This window comes from Fukomys damarensis, unplaced genomic scaffold, assembly GCF_012274545.1.
Source record: "Fukomys damarensis isolate Sample0158 unplaced genomic scaffold, DMR_v1.0_HiC HiC_scaffold_16, whole genome shotgun sequence".
NCBI lineage: Eukaryota > Metazoa > Chordata > Mammalia > Rodentia > Bathyergidae > Fukomys > Fukomys damarensis.
Genome location: NW_022900928.1, coordinates 10,327,086 through 10,346,676, shown reverse-complemented (window position 1 = coordinate 10,346,676; position 19,591 = coordinate 10,327,086). Strand labels below are relative to the sequence as shown.

The 19,591-nt window shown below is 50.3% G+C and overlaps 1 protein-coding gene across 1 annotated transcript in view; it reads left to right on the top strand.

Moving 5' to 3' along the window:
• Positions 1 to 15,366, top strand: part of Nav2 (neuron navigator 2) — a 359,199-nt gene extending 343,833 nt beyond the window's left edge. Inside the window, exons 38-43 of the mRNA XM_033764074.1 lie at positions 1,951 to 2,105; positions 2,321 to 2,392; positions 3,772 to 3,968; positions 4,756 to 4,874; positions 10,392 to 10,595; positions 13,018 to 15,366. Of these exons, the coding sequence (XP_033619965.1) occupies positions 1,951 to 2,105; positions 2,321 to 2,392; positions 3,772 to 3,968; positions 4,756 to 4,874; positions 10,392 to 10,595; positions 13,018 to 13,143 (873 nt within the window). The 3' untranslated portion in view covers positions 13,144 to 15,366. The remainder of the gene's footprint in view (positions 1 to 1,950; positions 2,106 to 2,320; positions 2,393 to 3,771; positions 3,969 to 4,755; positions 4,875 to 10,391; positions 10,596 to 13,017) is intronic.
• The last annotated feature ends 4,225 nt before the right edge of the window (positions 15,367 to 19,591 follow it).

Here is a 19,591-nt window from a genome sequence, read left to right as displayed (position 1 = left end):
TTTTTTTTTTTTTTTTTTTTTTGGTACCAGGGATCAAACTCGGGTCCTTGCATTAGCCAAGCAAGCAGCAGAACCACAGAGCTAAATCCCCGGCCCCAGGCTACAAATTCTTTAAATTCCCCAGACTTGTCCACCTCCCTTACCAAGGATTTATTATGTGCCTATCATGTGATATTGTTTCTCCAAAATAAAACCTTTCGTGACACTACAACAACTTAACATCAATCATGATGACAGCACATACTTCACATTTTCACCCTGGACTTCTCACAGTGGTCCCTTCCAGGGAGCAGTTATCACTGTCGCCTTTGGACAGAGGAGACCGGCTCAAGGCTGACTGGTGCCTGAGGTCACTCAGATGGTCACTCCTGCTCCCGAGCAATCAGTGGACATCAGGGTGGATGGCGCTGGACCCACCCCAGCCCGGGGGCTATGAAGTGTCCTTCGAGCCCTGTTCTGTCATGATTGTGGCTGGGACATTCATTCCAGCTGGCTTTGTGCAGAGGCACTTGGAGCGTCATAGGCAAATAGGAAGGGGTTCCCTGCCTTGCAAATTGCCCAATGTGTTTGGAGGGGCTGAGTCCTCAGCCTCACTCCAGCTGGTCTGTTTCCACAGCCTATGTGGGGCCAGGACCCTATGTCATGCACAGGCCCCCCATGAGGTTTTGGGGCAAGGGCAGTGCAGAGAGAAGCGCTCTTAGCTGAAAAGCCTGGCAGATGAGTTGGAGAAGGGACCCAGGTGTGTAGCTGGCATGGCCGCCCAGGCTGGGTTTCAGTCCCCTGCCACTGTCCTGGGCAGAGCTCCCCCCTCCAGCTGTGCCCCATTGGACTGAGAAAGGCAGGGAGCAAGGGCTCTGTGGGTTGGAGAGCCAGGAACTCTGTGCTTGTCAGTGCCTGGAGGCCAAGAACCTTCAGCACAGAGGGATGAAAGAAAGAAGTTGAACTTTCTCTGTTACCCACGAAAACCACATTTTGACTTAAAAAGGAGGCCTGATGTGAGTGTCTGTGTAGGAGACAGGGGACACATCACCTTCTGAGCAGTGAGACGGGTCTGGGACAGGGTGGTGTGGTGGAGATGCATCAGGACAGGCGCCGAGTCTGACCCCACCCATAGCTGACCGCAGTGCAGGGCCGGGCCGGTCACCTGATCAACGTGGCACCACAGCTTCTCCATCTTTCGCACGAATTCTGCCCAGGCTTGTGGGGCAGCCGAAGCTCACGCATGTCTGCACCCCACATGATGCCAGCTGCTGCTAACATGCACCCATTCTGGCTTCTCCGGCATGCCCCTAACTCACCCTTCAGCCTTTTCCCCCTTCCCTGGGCCACTTCTCTCCCTCTTTTGTGTCCACATCTCCCCATGAACATTCTTGACCCCAGCTGGACCATTCTAGTCCCAGCCAAGCCAAGGCCCTGCCTGCCTCCGGGTTACACTCAGTGCCTGCCCCTCAGTGGACATCGCGCAGTCCCCTGTGCAGTCCTCTCCCCTCGTCCTGTGGGGATCACGTGTCTGGCGTCACTAGTCAGCATTGCTCATGTCAGCCAGGGGCCTCGTGCACTGAATTATCAAGGGCTGCTGTGTAACCAGGTAGGGATGTAGAGACAGGAGGAACCCAGCAGGAAGCACTGGGAAGCTGGCATAATAAGAAATAACAAGCTGTCCCTTTTCTAGGGAAGTCAGAACCGGGATTTTCAAATGTGCCTGTGCAGCAGTTATCTACTTGGCCCCGGAAGGACGAGTGGCCTTACCTGTGAGGCTGAGAATTCAGCTTCTCATCCCCTACCCACCTAGCCTCCCCTGAGCATCAAGCCAAGGCCCTGTAGCAGGTGGTGCTCAGATTGTGCTGTCAGCGTGGCACCTTCCATGAAGGTGCATGAAGGCCCCCCGCGCGTGTGCGTCTCCCTGGGAATGCATTCATTCACTAGCTTGTTCTCCCCCGGCCTCTGTAGGAACTGCGTCAGTACCTGTCCAACCTCGCCGACCAGTGCAACAGTGAGAACAATGCCGTGGACATGCCCCTGGTCATCATCCTGGACAACCTGCACCACGTCAGCTCCCTGGGCGAGATCTTCAACGGGCTGCTCAACTGCAAGTACCACAAATGGTAAGGCCACTTTCAGAACTCGGGGTTCTGGGGAAGTGTGTGGCTGTCCGAGGGGTCGCTGGGTGTGGAGGTAGTGAAGCGATGCACACGGGCAGGGCGGGGAGAGGAGGTGTCCGGTCCGCCTGCCCCAACACAGGTGCCACAGGCTGCAGCAGCGAGCACCTTGCTGCCAGTGGGCCTGTGACTCACGCCCTTCTCATCCTGTGTCCCCACAGCCCTTACATCATTGGCACAATGAACCAGGCTACCTCTTCCACTCCCAACCTGCAGCTGCATCATAACTTCAGGTAGGTGTCACCCCTGACCAGGGAACTCAGTGACTCCTGTGAGCTCATGCAGCCCAGCAGTGGAGGAGCTGAAACTGGAGCCCAGACAGATCTCAGCTCCCAGTGTGGCTGGTGCAGTGTCAGAGGCCGCCGTGAGGGGCTCTAGGCTCCTCACCTCCCCTGCAGGTTCGCGGTGGTCTGTCTGTGTCTCCTGTGAGTGTGAGCAGTGGTAGCTCTTTCTCATGAATGTCCCTACAGAGCTGGGTCCCCATGCACACCCTGGCTCCCTCACAGAAGGAAGTGGGGACCATTGAGCCACTCTTCCGAGCTTGTGTACACGCTGGACTTGGGATTGCTCAGCGCCTGCACCCTGCCCTTCTCCCCAGCTAACTCAGCCTCCTCTTCCTGAGCCTTTAGATGAGGCTAAGAATTCAGCTCCTGGGCTGGGACCCCATGGATCTGCTAGAAGTCACCATCTGAAATTGTCACTATCTGAAAAATCTCAGCTCCTCTAGGTCGCCGTGTGGCTTCCCCCTCACCCTGGGCTCATCCACGCTTTCTGCCAACTGTCACACAGGCTCGTCCTTCTCGTGCCCTGTGGTGCTGGTGGTCTCCTGGCACACGGTTGCACACTGTTACACACACAATCATTTTTTAGTGCGTCTGGGTGTGGCTCTGCCCCCTGCAGGCCAAACTGGGCACTGCAGAGGCTCACCTGGTCGCAGAGCCCTGGGCAGGAAGCCCTTCTTGGACTGCCCCTGCCTACCCCTGGAAACCCCCAAGTTGGCAGCGCTGGTCTGAACTTCGGTCACCCAGAGCTCTGGCAGCTTCCCCATACAGCCCACACTCTCCCACGCTGCTGCAAAGGCTGCAGTGTCCTCCCACTCCACACCACGGCTGCTCCTCCTCCTTCCTGTCTCGCCACTGAGACAGCCTCTCCCAATTCCCTGAGGCTTTGTCCTGTCTCCTTTCCCCATCTGCTCTTCTTAATCCTCTAAACTGCGAGCTTGAGGGAGCCGAGGGTTGTGTCAGAGCTGCCCTCAGAGTTCCGCAGCCCAGCTCAGAGCTCGCCATTGGCGCAGGAGGCTGTGCCTGTCGTTCGCTGGAGCTCAGTCTGGCAGGTTCTCACCTGGATTCCTGTTTACCAGCTGTGTGACCCCAGATAAGCCACATGTCCTGTCAGGGCCTCGGAGCTTTTTATCTGCGAGATGGGGATGCTGCTGTCTGTGCGCAGGGTGTGTGAGGATCTGTGAGCTCACGCAGTGCGCAGTGTTTAGGGCAGTGGTGCACAGTGAGCCCTGTTTTTGTCATAGATGTGCACTTCCTGTTTGTTGAGGGTAGCCGTTGCTTGCCAACTGTCACTGTTGAAAAGTGACCCTTCCATCCCTGACCTCCCCCAGGTGGGTGCTCTGTGCCAACCACACAGAGCCCGTGAAGGGTTTCCTTGGCCGCTTCCTGAGGAGGAAGCTCATGGAGACGGAGATCAGTGGGCGGGTACGGAATGTGGAGCTGGTCAAGATCATCGACTGGATCCCCAAGGTCTGGCATCACCTCAACCGCTTCCTGGAGGCCCACAGCTCCTCTGACGTCACCATCGGTAGGTGGGAGGCTGGGGGGCAGGGCAGAGCAGGCTGGCAGGAGGGCGGTGATACCAGGACAGTGCAGCATAGGGCCCTAGACAGACTGTCTGCGGAGTAGGGTGAACCCAAGGCCTGTGATGGGTGGGGAGACGTGCCCTGCCTGGGCCGGTGCAGAGACCGCTGGCTCAGAGGTGAGCCCCACCCCAAGGCTTTGGTGTTGGCTTTGCTTAGAAAGAAAGTTTGACCAGCATTTCTGAGGGGTAGAGATTTAGGAGAGAGAGAGAGAGAGAGAGGCCCCTTGGTCATGCACCCACCCGGGCACCATTTCAGCCCACACGTCCTTCTTGTGGCCTCGACCATGTGCCCATGCTTCCTGTCACTGTGGTCACAGTGTACATCTACCACGTGTCCCTTTCTTCCTATTTCTTCTTGTCTCTTGAGCATTCCCTGTCGGTGCAGCCTTTAAAATGGTTTTTAAAAGCTGAAAACCCATCAAATGTAAGTGTTTGTTGTTTGCTTCACCGGGTCTACCCTCGTGGAGATGAAGTGTGTTTCTGTCCTTCACATCAAGGCTGCTAATACCACAGAGCACATCTTCTCCATGAAGCCTTCCCCTCTCAGAGGTTGCCTGACTGAGGTCATCAGTGTCCCCATCAGAGCCCCCACCGACAGCTCCCGCCGCCGACGCTGCCAGCGCTTAGAAAATCCAGGGCCCCTCCTGTGAGCGCTGATCAGGGCATGGCTTCCCCGGACACGGATCTCACCCATTTCTCGGCTCTGATCTCTTTTTCCTCTGGTCCCCAGGCCCCCGGCTCTTCCTGTCATGCCCCATTGACGTGGATGGCTCGAGGGTGTGGTTCACTGACTTGTGGAACTACTCCATCATCCCCTACCTCCTGGAAGCCGTCAGAGAAGGACTCCAGGTGAGAGGCACGGCCCTCCGGCTGGCTGCCTGGGTGTGGAAGGCAAGAGAGGAGTGGTCCCATCGCCTCCGCTGGCGTCTGCCTGGGGTCCAGTGGCTGCCTCGCCCCTGCGTGGTCATCAGTCTGGCACTGGGCGGTGGGAACTGCAAGTCCTGGCTCAGCCACTCCTTGGCTCTGTAACCCCAAGAGAGTTGTTTAGCCTCTCTGAGCCTGAGGAGGGGCTGACGATGCTGCTACAAGGAGTGGATGAAATCAGGGCTGTACAGTGCTCGGCATGTTAAGTACAGGAGAAATAGACGAAGCCCTTCACACAGGAAATGGGTGAAGCACTTCTGGTTTGTTTTGTTTTTATTTTTATTGGTAGATGTGAGCAGGACACGGTGATTGCATTCATCACGGCGTGTTGGTAGCTGCACAGAACATATCTTATTTCTTTTTCTGCCCCTTCCTTCACTCCTTCCGTTGCTTGCTCACAGTTGCGCAGTAGGCTTGCAGCTGCTGTTTGGCTCAAGCCCCAGATTGGTTTTGTGACTCTTGCTCAGACTGATTGATTTATTTTAATCTGCCTTTCAAGTGAGGACAGTTGTGGCTCAGAGAAAATACGTGACTTACCCAAGGTCACAAAAGTGAAGGTAGAAGGACCTAGAATTTGAACCCATGCCTTCCAGATGCTTAGCCTCACCCTCAACCCAAGGCACGCACTACCTGATGTCAGGACCCCTCCCTAGTGGTTCTGGGGCCCGTGTGTCTCCAACTCCCTCCTGCTTGGCAGTAGCTGGAAAGTACAAAATCTTCACGTCTTGCTCAGCTCAGGTTTAAGCAGGAGCTCGCTGTTTCACTGCACCAAGGTGCAGTTACACCGTTGAGCTTAGAAGTCCCTCGGGCTCCCAGTGAGTGGTCAGCAGGCACCGCGCACAGCGAATCAGCACCGCCCCCAGCTCTGCCTCCAGGTTCCCCGGGCTGCCTTGTTGTGTCCGGCTCTGGGCAATGGCAGGCACAAGAGAGTGTGGCAGGTCTGTGGAGGGTGCAGCGGCATGGGGGGCACCCACAACACATGTGGCACTGCACGCTACGGCTTCCGTGAGGGTTTGTTGTGGCCAAAACTTTGGCTCATTCTGGAGAAGATTGGACTTGGTAGCAGTGGTCATAGTCTTCAGGGGCATTCAGGGCAAAAAGAACTTGGAAGAGAAAACTACAATACAATGCTTCTTGTGACTGGTATGTCATCAAACCAGAGTGTGTGCGTGGCTCTGTAAGGTGACCATGCTGAGACAGGTGTGTAGGCAGAGCGATACAAGTGGGCAGTCTTTGCCCAACTTGAAATCACTGCCTAGCAGCACTCTCTACCAAATGTTGCTTTTGTTTAAAAAAAAAAGGAACAGGAATGACTTTAGAGCTTCTCAGTGGAGTGTCCTTAGGGCCACATCCAAATAGCTGCCCAGCCACTCATCTTTCTAGGCCAATAGAAGCAGTTCCCGCCTGCCAGTTTTACAGTCTGTTTCATTTCCAAAACCTCTCCTCTTTGATTTTTCTTCCAGTACTGAGGATTGAACTCAGAGCTTCTGTAATAAGCTGTAGCCCCAGCCTCTCTTTCTTTCTTTCTTTCTTTCTTTCTTTCTTTCTTTCTTTCTTTCTTTCTTTCTTTCTTTCTTTCTTTCTTTCTTTCTTTCTTTCTTTCTTTCTTTCTTTCTTTCTTTCTTTCTTTCTTTCTTTCTTTCTCTTTCTTTCTTTCTTTCTTTCTTTCTTTCTTTCTTTCTTTCTTTCTTTCTTTCTTTCTTCTCCCCTTCCCTCCCTACTCATCCCCTCTCCTCCCTTCTTTGCTTTTTTTTTTATTGGTATATTTTAGATATACATAATGATAGCATTCATCATAGGGGGTTTGTATCTGTCCATGATATACCTTCTTGTACATGCTGCTTCTTCTTTTTTCCCATTTCCCCTTCCCTCCCTTGAACAAAAGCTTTGTTTCCATTTTCCTTCTATTTTCTTTTTTGCCTTGTCTTTTCCTTCCTTTCCCCCTTCTCTCTCCCTTTTTACCCTTTCCATTTGAACATTTTCTTTTTGCCAATGTCTGTTATACATTTTGATCCTTATTTACACTTTCAGTTTCTCCCACCAGAGAACCAGTGTGATATTTACACATGTGTGTCTGATTTATTTCACTTAAGAGTAGGGCCTCAAGGTGCATCCATTGACCTAGAACTATCTCAAGCTTATCCTTTATGCAGAGCAGTACTCCACTGAGATTCAGAGAGAGAGAGAGAGACAGGAGAAACACCACATCTTTATCCATTCATTATGCTGATGGGCATTTGGACCCTAGTTTGGACCCTGTTTCCAAGATTTAGCAATTACAAACTGTGCTGCTATAAACATGGATGAGCATGTATCACTGTGGTATGTTTCTTTTAATTCTTTTGGGAGAAATACCCAGCAGAGGAATAGCTGGGTCAAATGGGACTTCCAATCCTAGTTCTTTGAGGAATCTCCATACTGATTTCCACACTGGTTGCACCAGTCTGCACTCCCACCAACAGTGGAAAAGGCTCCCTTTTACCCCACAGCCCCTCCAGCACTTGTTATTGGTTGATTTCTTGATAGCAGCCACTCTTTCTGGAGTGAGGTGAAATCTCAAGTTGTTTTAATTTACATCTTTCGAATGACCAGTGATGTTAAACATTTTTTCATATTATTTATTTGCCATTTCTACTTCTTCATCTGAGAAGTGTCCAGTAGCAATGCCAGGCTCCTTCCTTGCCTCAAGAAAGTTCATTTTGGGCCAGGGATTTGGCTCAGTGGTTCTGCCACCTGCCTCACAAGTGCAAGGGCCCGAGTTCAATCCCCAGTACCAAAAAAGAAAGAGAGAGAGAGAGAGAGAGAGAGAGAGAGAGAATGCCTGTCTGTCTGTCTTCCTGCCTGCCTGTCTCCAGCTGTCTGTGCTGCTGCCCTCAGGGCTCTGCAGTGGAGTCAGGAGCTTTATGGAATTTCCTTTGCTGCCACGGTATTTACTCAGCCATTCATCACCTGGACTTGGACATGTCCAGGAGCAAGCAGGGAGCTTGTAAAAATATTTTCTGTTCTTACAGATGATGTTCACCTCACCTAATGGGCGTTCGTCTTATGACTCAGTCCCAATCCCGTTCCCCTTTGGAGGTGTCGTGAGAAACACTTGCCAAAGTGTCTGAAGTCTGCAGAGCAACTAAACACCTGGTGCCTGGGAGTGGGGCCAGGGCTGGGCAAGATGGGCCATCTGTCAATTACCAGACTGCCCCGGGCCCTGGCAATCTCCGGTCTCTGAACCGAAGCTTCCTTGCCTGTAAATTGAAAGTTGGACCAGAAGTTTTTTTGTTGTTGTTTTGTTTTTTTCATCTGCTTTCTGTGACTCCCAAAGGCTCTCAGAGTACATAGGGCTGGGGTCAGAGATGAAAGTCAAACGAGTGAACCGTGACCTTGGGATTCTGCAGCCTTGGGCCTCCTGCAGCTGAGTGTGGAGACAGAAGCAGGAGCTATCAGAAAGGAGGGTAGTTCAGCAAGCTCCACAGCTCCGTCAAGTGAGGCTCAGGAAAGGAAGCCCAGATCCAGTGGGAAAGACATGGAGAGAAGCTTCTGGAAACGGAACGTCTCTCATCTAAAGCGGCTCCCTTCAGCTCTAGACATGCCCTGGAGCCTCTTGTTGTCTCCCATCCTGACACAAGATGCGTGCAGCCACTGACACGGGTGGTCCCGTCTGGGATGGGACAGGGAGAGTGGCATCACGGACAGAAATCAGACAGGGGTCTGGGATGGCTCAGACAGTGGGTGCAGAGGGAACAGGGAGCCCAGCCAGGGCCAGGCTGACGGGTGAGGACAGTGTGGTCTCACTTCAGGTCTGCTGAGTTGAGTGGCTCTTGTCACTACACAGTAGTTCAAGGAGGAGTCGCTCAGTGGTAGGGAGATGAAGGCCTAGCCAAGGAAGCTGGTTTCTGGTTTGAATCCAGCTCTATGCTGTAACTTTTCACAACTGGCCAGCTCTTTAGGCCCTGTCCCCTATCTTATAAATAAGGGGCTGGAGTAGGCGGCTGCAGCTCCCTCTATCCCCACCAACCCACAACTCAGAAAGCTGTGGCTTTGTCAGTTCAGGGCTCTGGTCTGCTGCTCTCAGCCTCTTGCTGTAAGATTCTTGGATGTAGAGGGAGCACCTGGACAGGCCCATCTGGTACTGTAGCCTGGAGCCCCACAGCCCGTGTGCAGGAGCTCCCAGTGTCTGTGCCTATGGTCCTCTAGTGGGGGTGTCTTTAGAACACAGTGTCGTGAGCATCTCCTCCCTTGTCCACGTGGACACCAGTGACCGTGGAGGTGGACAGCCTTGGTTTCAAGTTCTGGTTTCTCTCTTCCCTGGGGCTGTCTCCCCATCCACAAGACAAAGACACAGTAGGATACTCCCTTCAGAGCCAGGGCAGGGAAACCCAGCATTCCTGCACAGACCACAGCGGGCTGCATAATGGAAGGAGCCTCACCTGGACTCTCCATCCAACCTAGATTTTTGTTCTTTTAAGAATGTATGGGGCCGGGGATTTAGCTCAGTGGTTCTGTGGTTCTGCCACCTGCCTCGCAAGCACAAAGACCTGAGTTTGATCCCCGGTACCAAAAAAAAAAAGAATGTATGGATTTGGGCTGGGGATTTAGCTCACTGGTTCCATTGCCTGCCTCACAAGCACAAGGTCCCAAGTTCGATCCCCGGTACAAAAAAAAAAAGAATGTATGGGTTTCTCAAAATGGCCAGTAATCATCACTCAAATCCTTATATCTTTAGATCTCAAGTTTTAAGAAAAGGAGCTTGGAGGCATAGTATGTTGGTCCTATAAAACTACTAAGTGCTAGCAATACAGTTTACTGTATTAAAAGCAAATTAGTTATTATGGATAGTTTTGAGAGTCATGTGACTGGGAGAAGTACTCAGAACCTTACCCTCACACACAGCCTCCTCGGTCTGTGGTGTGGACTTGCAAAGGGTGTAGGGGGCTCCGAGAGCCACACTCGCTCTGAGGGACGGGGCTGCATCAAACTACCCAGCACCTGGCTTATGTGGGAGGCCTGCCTTCCACAGGTAAGTGCACCCACGAGTTCATGAGCTGCCTCGTGAAAGCTGACAGCGCCTCTTTGCAACTCTATGTTCCGTGGTGTTGTTTTAATTTGGCCATGGTGGGAGTATTTACACCGCAGAAATCGGCAGGCTTCAGATTTGGTTGTTTTTCTCCCAGAAGCCAGTTTCTCAACTCAGACCAGAAAAGCCCAGTGGTTAGGGTTGCACGGTGCCTCGGAGTGGAGGGTAAGCCAGGTCAGCCAAGCCCGCATTTGACTCCAGACCCTTCTGTCTTAGCACCTCATTCTGTCTGCATCTCGGGTGACTTCCTTGGGCTGGGGGTCTGGAAAGGGTGTGATGCTGGGCTGGGAAGTCTTTGCAGAAAGCTGAAACCTCGGGACCGCACGAGAGGTCTCAGCCCGCATCCCGACTGCTCCTTCTTCTCCTGTTTCCAGCTGTATGGACGGCGCGCACCCTGGGAAGATCCTGCCAAGTGGGTGATGGACACCTACCCGTGGGCAGCCAGCCCCCAGCAGCACGAGTGGCCCCCGCTGCTGCAGCTGCGGCCTGAGGATGTTGGCTTCGACGGCTATGCCATGCCACGGGAGGGGCCCTCCAGCAAACAAGTGCCCCCCAGCGATGCTGAGGGGGACCCGCTGGTGAGTCCACCGCTCCCCAAGAGCTCAGCGCCCAGGGCATTGCTGTCGATCGTAATTCTGGGCACTCTGGAAGGACCGAGGTCGCTAAGCCCGGCCTTGCCTTGGAAGGCTGGGTGCACCCCAAGGCTAGGACATGTGTACCGATATTTTCTTCCATGGTTTTAGTTTTTCACCAAAGCCTTTATATGCCCTGAAATATTTTTCTGGTATAAGATCGAAGGTTAAGAGTTTTATTTTATTTTCCACCTAAATGTCCCTATACCTGTTTGTTGTCTCTCTTCTGTTTGCCCTATGAGTGGAGATACCACCATTACCAGGCACTGTCCTGTTCTCCCGTCACTCCTCTGAACACTCAACAGAGGAAGAGTGTGCCTAGGACCAGGGGCCCCAGCCTAAGGAGAAAGCGCACAGACCCTAGAGGTGCGGTCACAGCACTCATCATCAGTACGGGCGTCCTCTATCCAGGGGAGAACCATACATAGTCATTCTGCTGACTTAGCCCTGCCCGCTCTGAATCCCCATAAAATAAAGAGGAAGTGAATATACCCAAACGTCCCATGGTTACATGGCCATTATCATACCTGAAATTTAGCCCTGAGCTTCTTTGGCAGCAATGGCAAAAAGAAAATCACAGCAGAGAAGATGAACTTACATTACCTAATGGAAGAAAACAGTCATCAGCGACGCAGCAGGATTAAAAGACAGCTGCTTCACTGTTCTGGCCCAGCCAGCCAATTGATTTGCTAGATTAAAAATGAATAATGACACGTGATTTCTGTTGTGTGTCCGCCTGTGGAGAGGGGCGAGGTAGCTGGGTTCCATTGGGGATTTAAACCGGAACTGTATTTTGAAAGGATTCCATGCTCGTGGTACCAGCACAGCCTGCTTGTAGTGTCTGCATGGTTTTCTGAGGAAGGATGTACACTTGGAACAGTATCTGTAATGTAACCACAACTCAAAGCCAAGGCCACCGGGGTCTTTTTGGTGTGGTCATGCTCGTGGGTTAACTTCCATAAAAATAGGACTTAGGATATCTAGAGGAAAGAACAGACTTCCTGAGATGGTCTTTTCTTAGCCAAGTGTTTATAACACTGACTGAGAAGGTGCTTAGGTAAGACCTGGCATTCAGAAAACACTTCCTTTCCAAATCTAGTCCCCCCTCACTTACAGTCCGGCCTCTCTCACTAAGTTAGGTGTTCAGCATTCTCCTGGGTCCCTCCTCTCTGCCAAGGATCATGATAACTCTATTTTATAACCCTTCCCTCATGAGCCTGAACTCCTCCCTGAAGACAGATTTGGCTTTATCCCAGGCCCACATGTTGTGGTGCACTGAGAATGTTTGATGAGTGAATAGTTAACCCCAGCTGCCCAGGATTGTCTGTAGTACTTCAGCACCGCCTCTTCCCTCGCTGTGGCTCTGCCGATGGACACCAGCTCATGTCCACTGGCCTGGCTTCCGGGGGAAGTTGCACAGGGTCTGCGGGGCAGCAGGGTTTCATACCCAGCTCCCCAACAGCTTGGCCTTAGCCGGAAGAGGCCCTGTCTCCCTGACTTCTTTGCTGTGTGGAATAGAAAACACACAACTCCTAGCTATATGAAAAATAAGAGTTGCTTTTAATTCCTCCTCCCACATCATGGCCAACAGGGTTCAAATGAGGGGAGATCGTGAAGCTCGTTCTCTAAGTGCTTCCCTTTGAGCCAGGGAAGCAGATGTGCCAGGTGGCCCCTTCCTCAGGGCCCTAATGCACACCGCACCCATCCACCCCTCCGTCAGCCCTGCCGGACACACGCTGCTACCTTCCTGCCTGCAGAGGAGGCCCCGGGGCTTGGTTGCATTCAGTATCCGACACCTGTTCTCTGCTCATAGCTGCTGCTCCCTCCACCACTGCCCCACAGGGGCCTTGACAGCGGCTCCGGGCTAGCCCAGGCTCAGAGCCAGGGGCCCAGCGGGGGCTTCCCGCTCACTAGGGGGTGGCGTGTGCTCCCTATGTTGAGGCTGACAGCCCCTCTGTTCTGAGAGCAAGGTTGCGAGGGTGGCCTCTTTACCCAGCTGAAGGGTAATGCCCAGGTAAGGTGTGCCCTTTCCCAGGGGGAAAAAATGCAATATTTACAAAGGACTTTGTGTTTTGCTTCAGTGGTGCATGCATATCAACTCCATCTGCACCATAGCATTCATTGTAGAGCAGGTACTGCCGTTGTTTACACGGGACCAGAAAGGGAATGGGCACAGAATTTTAAGTCTCTTGCCTCAGATCATGCAGCGGCAGAGAGCAGAGGCCAGGCTTTGCACCCTTGGGACCTGGCTCCGACTCCACCCCGCCATAGACGCCTCCTGGCTGGGAGCTACACTCCCAGCTTGTGGCTGGTGGAGGTGGCTGCTGGGGACAGGACTGCGGCTCACGCCTCTCTGCTCTGCCCCTAGATGAACATGCTCATGAGGCTGCAAGAAGCGGCCAACTACTCCAGCCCCCAGAGCTACGACAGCGACTCCAACAGCAACAGCCACCATGACGACATCCTGGACTCATCCTTGGAGTCCACTCTGTGACAGGGGCCCAGCGTGGGGCCCACCCGCCACCCCTCGCTGCGCCCCATCCCACCACACCCTTCCGCACGCTGTCTGAAGATGACTTCCTGAGCCAGCCCGGCTGCATGCAGCCTCCGAGCCGCAGGAGCCCTGAGTCCCCGAGTCCCTCATCCAGCTGCCTGGGGACCACTTCCCTCCACAGTGAGAACTGCACTATCTTCTGTTTGACTCTAACCCTGGTTTTGCCTTGTTGCTGTGACCTCCCTAAAGACACTGACCATACTTCTCTTGGGAAAGGATCATCACCAGTGAGATAAGATGAAAATATTTGAAAAAGAACCCACTGGAAGCTCTGAAACCAAACAGCATCCTGCCAGGAGCTGCCCAGAGATGGAAGGGACGGGAACCAAGTTGATGACATTGACATGCAGGGTTTCCCCACAGCTGCAGCAGCTCCCCAACCTCCTCCCACCCAGCCCATCACAGAATTGGTGCTAGCGGGACACTGGCTTTGGTCATTGCCATCCTGCAGAGCTCCGGCCGGGGAAAGCTGAGAAGGAACACATCATGCTTTTTTGTGCTTTTTAAAAGGTGCTCTCCTTCCCTGAGGGGTATCTTGCCTCCTGTTCCATTCAGTCCCCCGTTCCGGGTCCCTCCGGCCCCCCAGTGATCCATGAGAGTGAGTGACCAAGTAAGAATGTGAGCGCGTGGTGTGGCTGTCATTGCAGAACAGCACGTGTCTGTTTCTTATTTTATGTCTCAGTGAATCAGGTTGGTTTTTATTTTCTTTTTCTGCGGACACTGTGTCTATTGAGAACTGTACTACTCTGGGGAACTGGTGACCTTGGTGACATGAGGCTGAGTTTCTCCCTTTCTGACTCATTTGCTTTTGAAGGTTTTTCTCCTTCCATTCTTGGTGAGAGCTGATCCTTTGGTGAGAGTCAGAGCCCCGGGAGATGAGTGTTGCTTTGGTTGGTCCTGCTCCGTTGTGATTTTTAGTTCTTCGCTGTTCTAGACACTCTCCTCTTACTGCTGGGCCTGGGCGGCTCGGGTGCCCCCCAGCGGGGTGAGCCCTGGGCTTTCCTTTCCTTCTCATCTTTGAGGGTTGGGGGTCACTCTTCGGGCACCCCAGCTCCAGCTTCAGGTTGGGTGGTGAGGTCACCTCGCAGAAGACTTGCACTTTTCCCCACAACCAACGTGGCCCAGCTCAGCAGGGCGGGGCGGCCACCCCTCATGGAAGCCCAGCCCTGTCCTCCGTCTGGCCAGCCTTGCCTGACCTCTTTGGTGCTGCCCTTCCCAAAGCGATGCCTTACTGGGTTTGTACTAACCGTGTTCCCTCACACGAGTGTTGTGCCTGCCTGATGTTTTTGTTTTGTTTTTCCCCATCAAAATGAACAGGGCTAAAAAGTCATCTATATATTAGGAGAACGCCTCAAGTTGCTGTGATCTTCCTCATCGAAGGCTCATTTGTGTGGATGCATGACCATAGGAAAAAGAAAAAGGAAAAAAAAATTTTTTTTTTTTGGTTCTTGTCATCTCCAGGTGACAACTGCTAGGACAGTGACCTTTGTCACCAGCCCAGTGTGCAGGACCCTGCTGATTCTTCTGGCCAGGTCTTTGGCTCACTGTGACTTTCTTCACCGAGTGTGGTACATTTTTTACTTGTTTGTGCTTTATAAAGAGAATCTTCATTGGGCCCCAGTGAGGGTGTTTTTGTTACTGATCAGGGTTTTATTCCATGTCTGGCCTTTCTGTTTTGGAAGCTTTGTGTCTTGGCATTTTTCTTTATTTTCTCATCATAAGAGCTTGACCGAAACTGTTCCGTATCGCTTGGCATATGACACCACTGTCTTCCTCTTCGAAAGGAGCCGGGGAATGTGTTGCACTCACTGGTGACTAGAAAACCTTTCCACACTGTCCCTGCTCACATCTCGGTCAACTCAGACTGTCTTCTTCTGCTCAGCCTTCATGAGCCATCTGGGTGTGAGTATGTCTTGTGCTGTTTTTGATTTCAATAAAACTTTCAACCAGATATTTAGCCTGTGACCAGGAGCCAAACCCTGAGCCTTCTGGTAAACCTGAAGGGTGGCCCTCCTCAGACAATGTGTCTCCCAGCGATGACCTTACACTCTCATACTGTGAATTTGGGAGGAAATGCAGCTGACCTCCTCCTCCTGGGCAGTTTCCCAGTCACCTTGCGAGTAGACACCTGCCAATGTTATTTGAAACTTTGGGGTTTCTTTTTTTTAAACGACACCCTCTCTTCTCTTTATCCCCCTACCCCAGACTTCCCTCCCACTGGGTCCAGACTCAGAACCAAGACCTGTGTACCTGGTACTGCCTGGTAGGCAAACAGTGTCCCCATGTAGTGGGCCTTGTTTGAGTTCACAACTCAGTGCCCTTCCTCAAGTTTCGGGAAGCAGGGTTGTCTAATATGCCTATTTCTTATTTTGGTCCTATTTTTACTTTAGTGTCACTCACCTTTGACAGAGTGACTTTGTACTCATTTAGGGTTCTGTCTGAAATGCTTCCATTTTGCCTTTTTCTACTGTTAGGCTAATTTTAAAACGTATGAAATTCTATGCAACGTATAAGTTGAGTTACTAATGGAAGCCAAAAGTTTTCTTCCCAAACTGCCAAGAATTATACAGGCCAGCCATAAATGAGGTGGGAATAACTTCTAATTTAAGGTTTGGGGGTGGGGTGGGATGGGGTGGGACAAGGAACAAGACTTGCCTAGACTTTTGTCCTACCTTGGGGACATTTTTTATTTTCTTGTTTAATGCTTAAACTTCCAAATGCTGTGTATTCCAATTTGATTGTGGCGAATCTACTTCAAAGGAAAAAAATAATCCAACTTCATGGATATTAAATGGAAGGTTTGCTGTTTTGACCTAGTTGTTTCCAGTGGAGCAGTTTATGAAATATGCTCTATAAGATGTACATTTTGTCATTGTAACATAGAAATTGTAAATAATTGATTAAAGTGCTGCATTTTGATGAATTTTTTCTAGCCATTTTTAAAGAGAAAACTAGGAATTGAGTATTTTGTGTACGGTATGCTTCCCTCCTGCCTCCCACTCTTCCTGCCTTCCTTCCCTATTTAATTTTCATTTGTCATGAGGTTTTTGGATTTGCCAATGATCTGCTGGAGATCATGCCCCACGTCATAGAGAATAAAGCTGATAATTGTACCAGTCTTAAATTATTCATGATTCAATAAAATCGATGCTTATTTATTCAAATGAATGGCTCGGCTTGTCTGTACTGGAGCAAAACCTACTTGCAGCTCAACTTCATGCCAAGAGGAAGTCTCTCTGGTCTGGAGACAGGAACCACAAAACATACGTGAGCCTGTATTTGCCAGTGTGTCCTCACCATCCCACCTCTTCTCAGTTTCCCGTTACCACAGCTCATGTGGAGCTCATTAGAAATAGAGTTCAGGGGCCAGGGATTTAGCTCAGGGGTGCTGCCGCCTGCCTCGCAAGCCCAAGGTCCTGAGTTCGATCCCCAGTACCAAAAAAAGGAAGAAATACAGTGTTGAGACCCTGTCAAAGTTTACAAATAATTGGGGCCATCTTGTGGAATCATAGGAGATGATTCAGTACGTCCAGGTGGCCTTCAAGGCTCTCAGTTTTTTGTTGTTATTGTTGTTCAGAATTATTTTTGGTTTTGCTTGTTTATCTGATGTAGTATGCTAATTCAATACATGTGTACAATGTGTAAATGTCACCAGGATAACTAGCATTGCCATTTCCTTAAACATTTATCATTTCTTTGTGTTGAGAACCTTCAGACTCTCTTTTAGATCTTTATGAAATACTCTTTTGCGAAGTGTAATCACTTTACTTTCTTTCACACCACTAGTGTTCCTGGAATGCTGGAGTTGTGTCCCACAGAGACGAAGAGTGCATCCGAGGACAGAGGTGGTAAGGTGCAAGGAAATTCACTTAAAAGATATAAAGGTGAGAACGTAAAATACACAAAGGCAAGGAAGTAAAGCTTCCACTGGCCAGGAGGAGGTTCTGAGTAGGAGGGCTCTTTGCCTAGGATATTTTAATGGGCTTAGAAGGGAGCACGGGCTGCTGGGTGAGCAATGTCTCTGTCCTATAGCAGTCTCCATACTTTTAGGGTCCAGTCTGTGCAGTGCTCATGTGGTGCCCACATGTGCTTGTGCCAGTGGCCTGTCTGGTCCTGCTCTGAGGAGGTCCTGGGCCACTGAAGGACCCTCGGCAGATGTTTCGAAAGCTCCCTTGAGGGTTGTGGCTCAGCAGACTTCATTTTGGAACTGTTGTCCTTACTGCCTCCTAGGACCCTAATTCCCGTCTCACCAGTTCCTGGTACACTGAACACCTATGCTTTCTATTTTGGTACCCATTCTCTGACCTCCCTCTGTCCACTCTCCCCAGTACTCTTCCCAGCCTCTGGCAATCACTGTTCTACTCTCTTCGACCTTGATACCAACTTTTTAAGTTTCACATATGAATGACAATACGCAATGTTGGCCTCTCTGTGCCTGGCTTCCATGTTTCCCTTGAGATACTCTCCTCTGTTACCACATTCTCCTTTACGGCGGGTAACATTCCATCTCATGTCCTTGTCTGCTCAGCTGTCAGTGGGCATCTTGCTTGACTCCATGAGGCGGCTGTCATACACATGGGCATGCAGGGGTCTCTTGGCACACTGAGTTCATTTTCTTCAGATGTGTAACCAGTAGTGGGATTGCTGGATCACATGTTCTATTTTTAATTTTTTAAGGAACCTCCATACTGTTTTCCAGAAAACCATTTACTTTCTGCCAACGTGTAAGAGTTAACCCTCTGTCCACTTCCTTGCTACTTTTTGTCATTTTGATGTCTACATTGAGTAAGATGATGTCTCAGATTCTCAGTTTGTAATGAGCTCCTAGGAGATTCCAGTGCTGTGTTCCCTGGGCCACACTTTCAACAGCAAGCAATGTCAGTGTCTGTCTGGCCCTGGAGCTGGCCACTTAACATTAAGGATTTTTTTAAATGCATCAAGTACTTCCTGGTTGTCAGATGGTGTCCCACATAATCTGTATAATCTCCAACGCGATCTGCAAAATAACCATAGGGAGATATTCTTACTGCCATTTTACAAGCAATGAATACAGGCTCAGAGAAAACAACTTGCCAGGGAACCTATAGCTAAGAGGGGACAGAGTTGGAATTTCAGCCCCATCTTTTGGCTCTGGGCCCTGCCATGCCAGGATTTCCCTTGATCTTGACAGCCTCATTCCAGCTTGCGTCTTTGTCTGGTCTTCATCTGGAGCAGACACAGACAGTGGGAGATGGCGTCACATCTCAGCATTCACTTGAAGAGCAACCACAAAAACTCGAAAGGCTTACAGTGAGTCCCTTTATCTCAGTGAAGTGGATCCCACACGGCTGGCTCAACTGCTAATGAGGTGAAATGCCTAACGCAGTAAGGTGCACGGGGATGACCTAGCCAGGGGGAGATAGGGAATTCAGATGTTTAGCATAAGCAATTGTTAATGCCTGTCAAAAAACGACAACAACAACAAATGAAACAGAAAGGAGGTACCATACTGTTGCAACAAGGTGTCCTGAATTCCAGTATTTTCCATGTCATTTTCTATGCCTATGCCATTGCCACGTGATATATTTTGTTGTTTCTTAGGAGATGGGACTAGCGTACATAAAAGGCTTAATGGGCTAGGATGACTTTAAAGACAGGAAAAGAAATAGAACTAGGGTTTTAGTACTAACTACTTCCAAACTTGGTACTGAAAGTTTTGCTTTCTAATCACGGCATCACCGAGAAGTAGATATTATGATCTCCATTTTTTAAGGGAAAAAGTATTAAATTACAGTTGAGTAATGATAAACAGCATATAGCAGAGATGGAATTCTCCATTTGTTTGATTCTAAAATACACTTTGCATACTCCGCTAGACTTGACTTTGAGGGTAGGATTATGGATCCGGCCTGTCTTCGTTATTTGTTGCTGTGTTTAACAAATTTCCCCAAAGCAACAGATTAAAGCAACAAATATTTTCTCACACTTTCTGTGGATCAGGACTCCAGCCACATTTCCTGGGTACTCTGTCTGCCTCTGGGCTTTTCACAAGGCAACAATCGGGCATGTGTTAAATATTTATAAGGGACATTTAAAAGCAATAACCATCGAAAGCGGAATCCTATTTCAGATTACGAGGTAAAGTTGCCTCCTCTTACCCTTAACCTCGTGATAAAAATAGTGTCAGTGCAGAGAAGCAAGAAGAATTAGGGAAATTAAAAGGAAGTTAGACTGCATTTACAGTTAACATTACACTGCATTTACAGTTAATGTTACACTATATGCTTAGTCCAGTAGAATGCACAGGTAAATTATTAGAGATAAATACGTTTAATAAGTGCAAAATCAGTTGAACATCTGTATGCAGCAAAACTGTGAAGAATTTGTAAATTACCAATTTAAGAGCAAA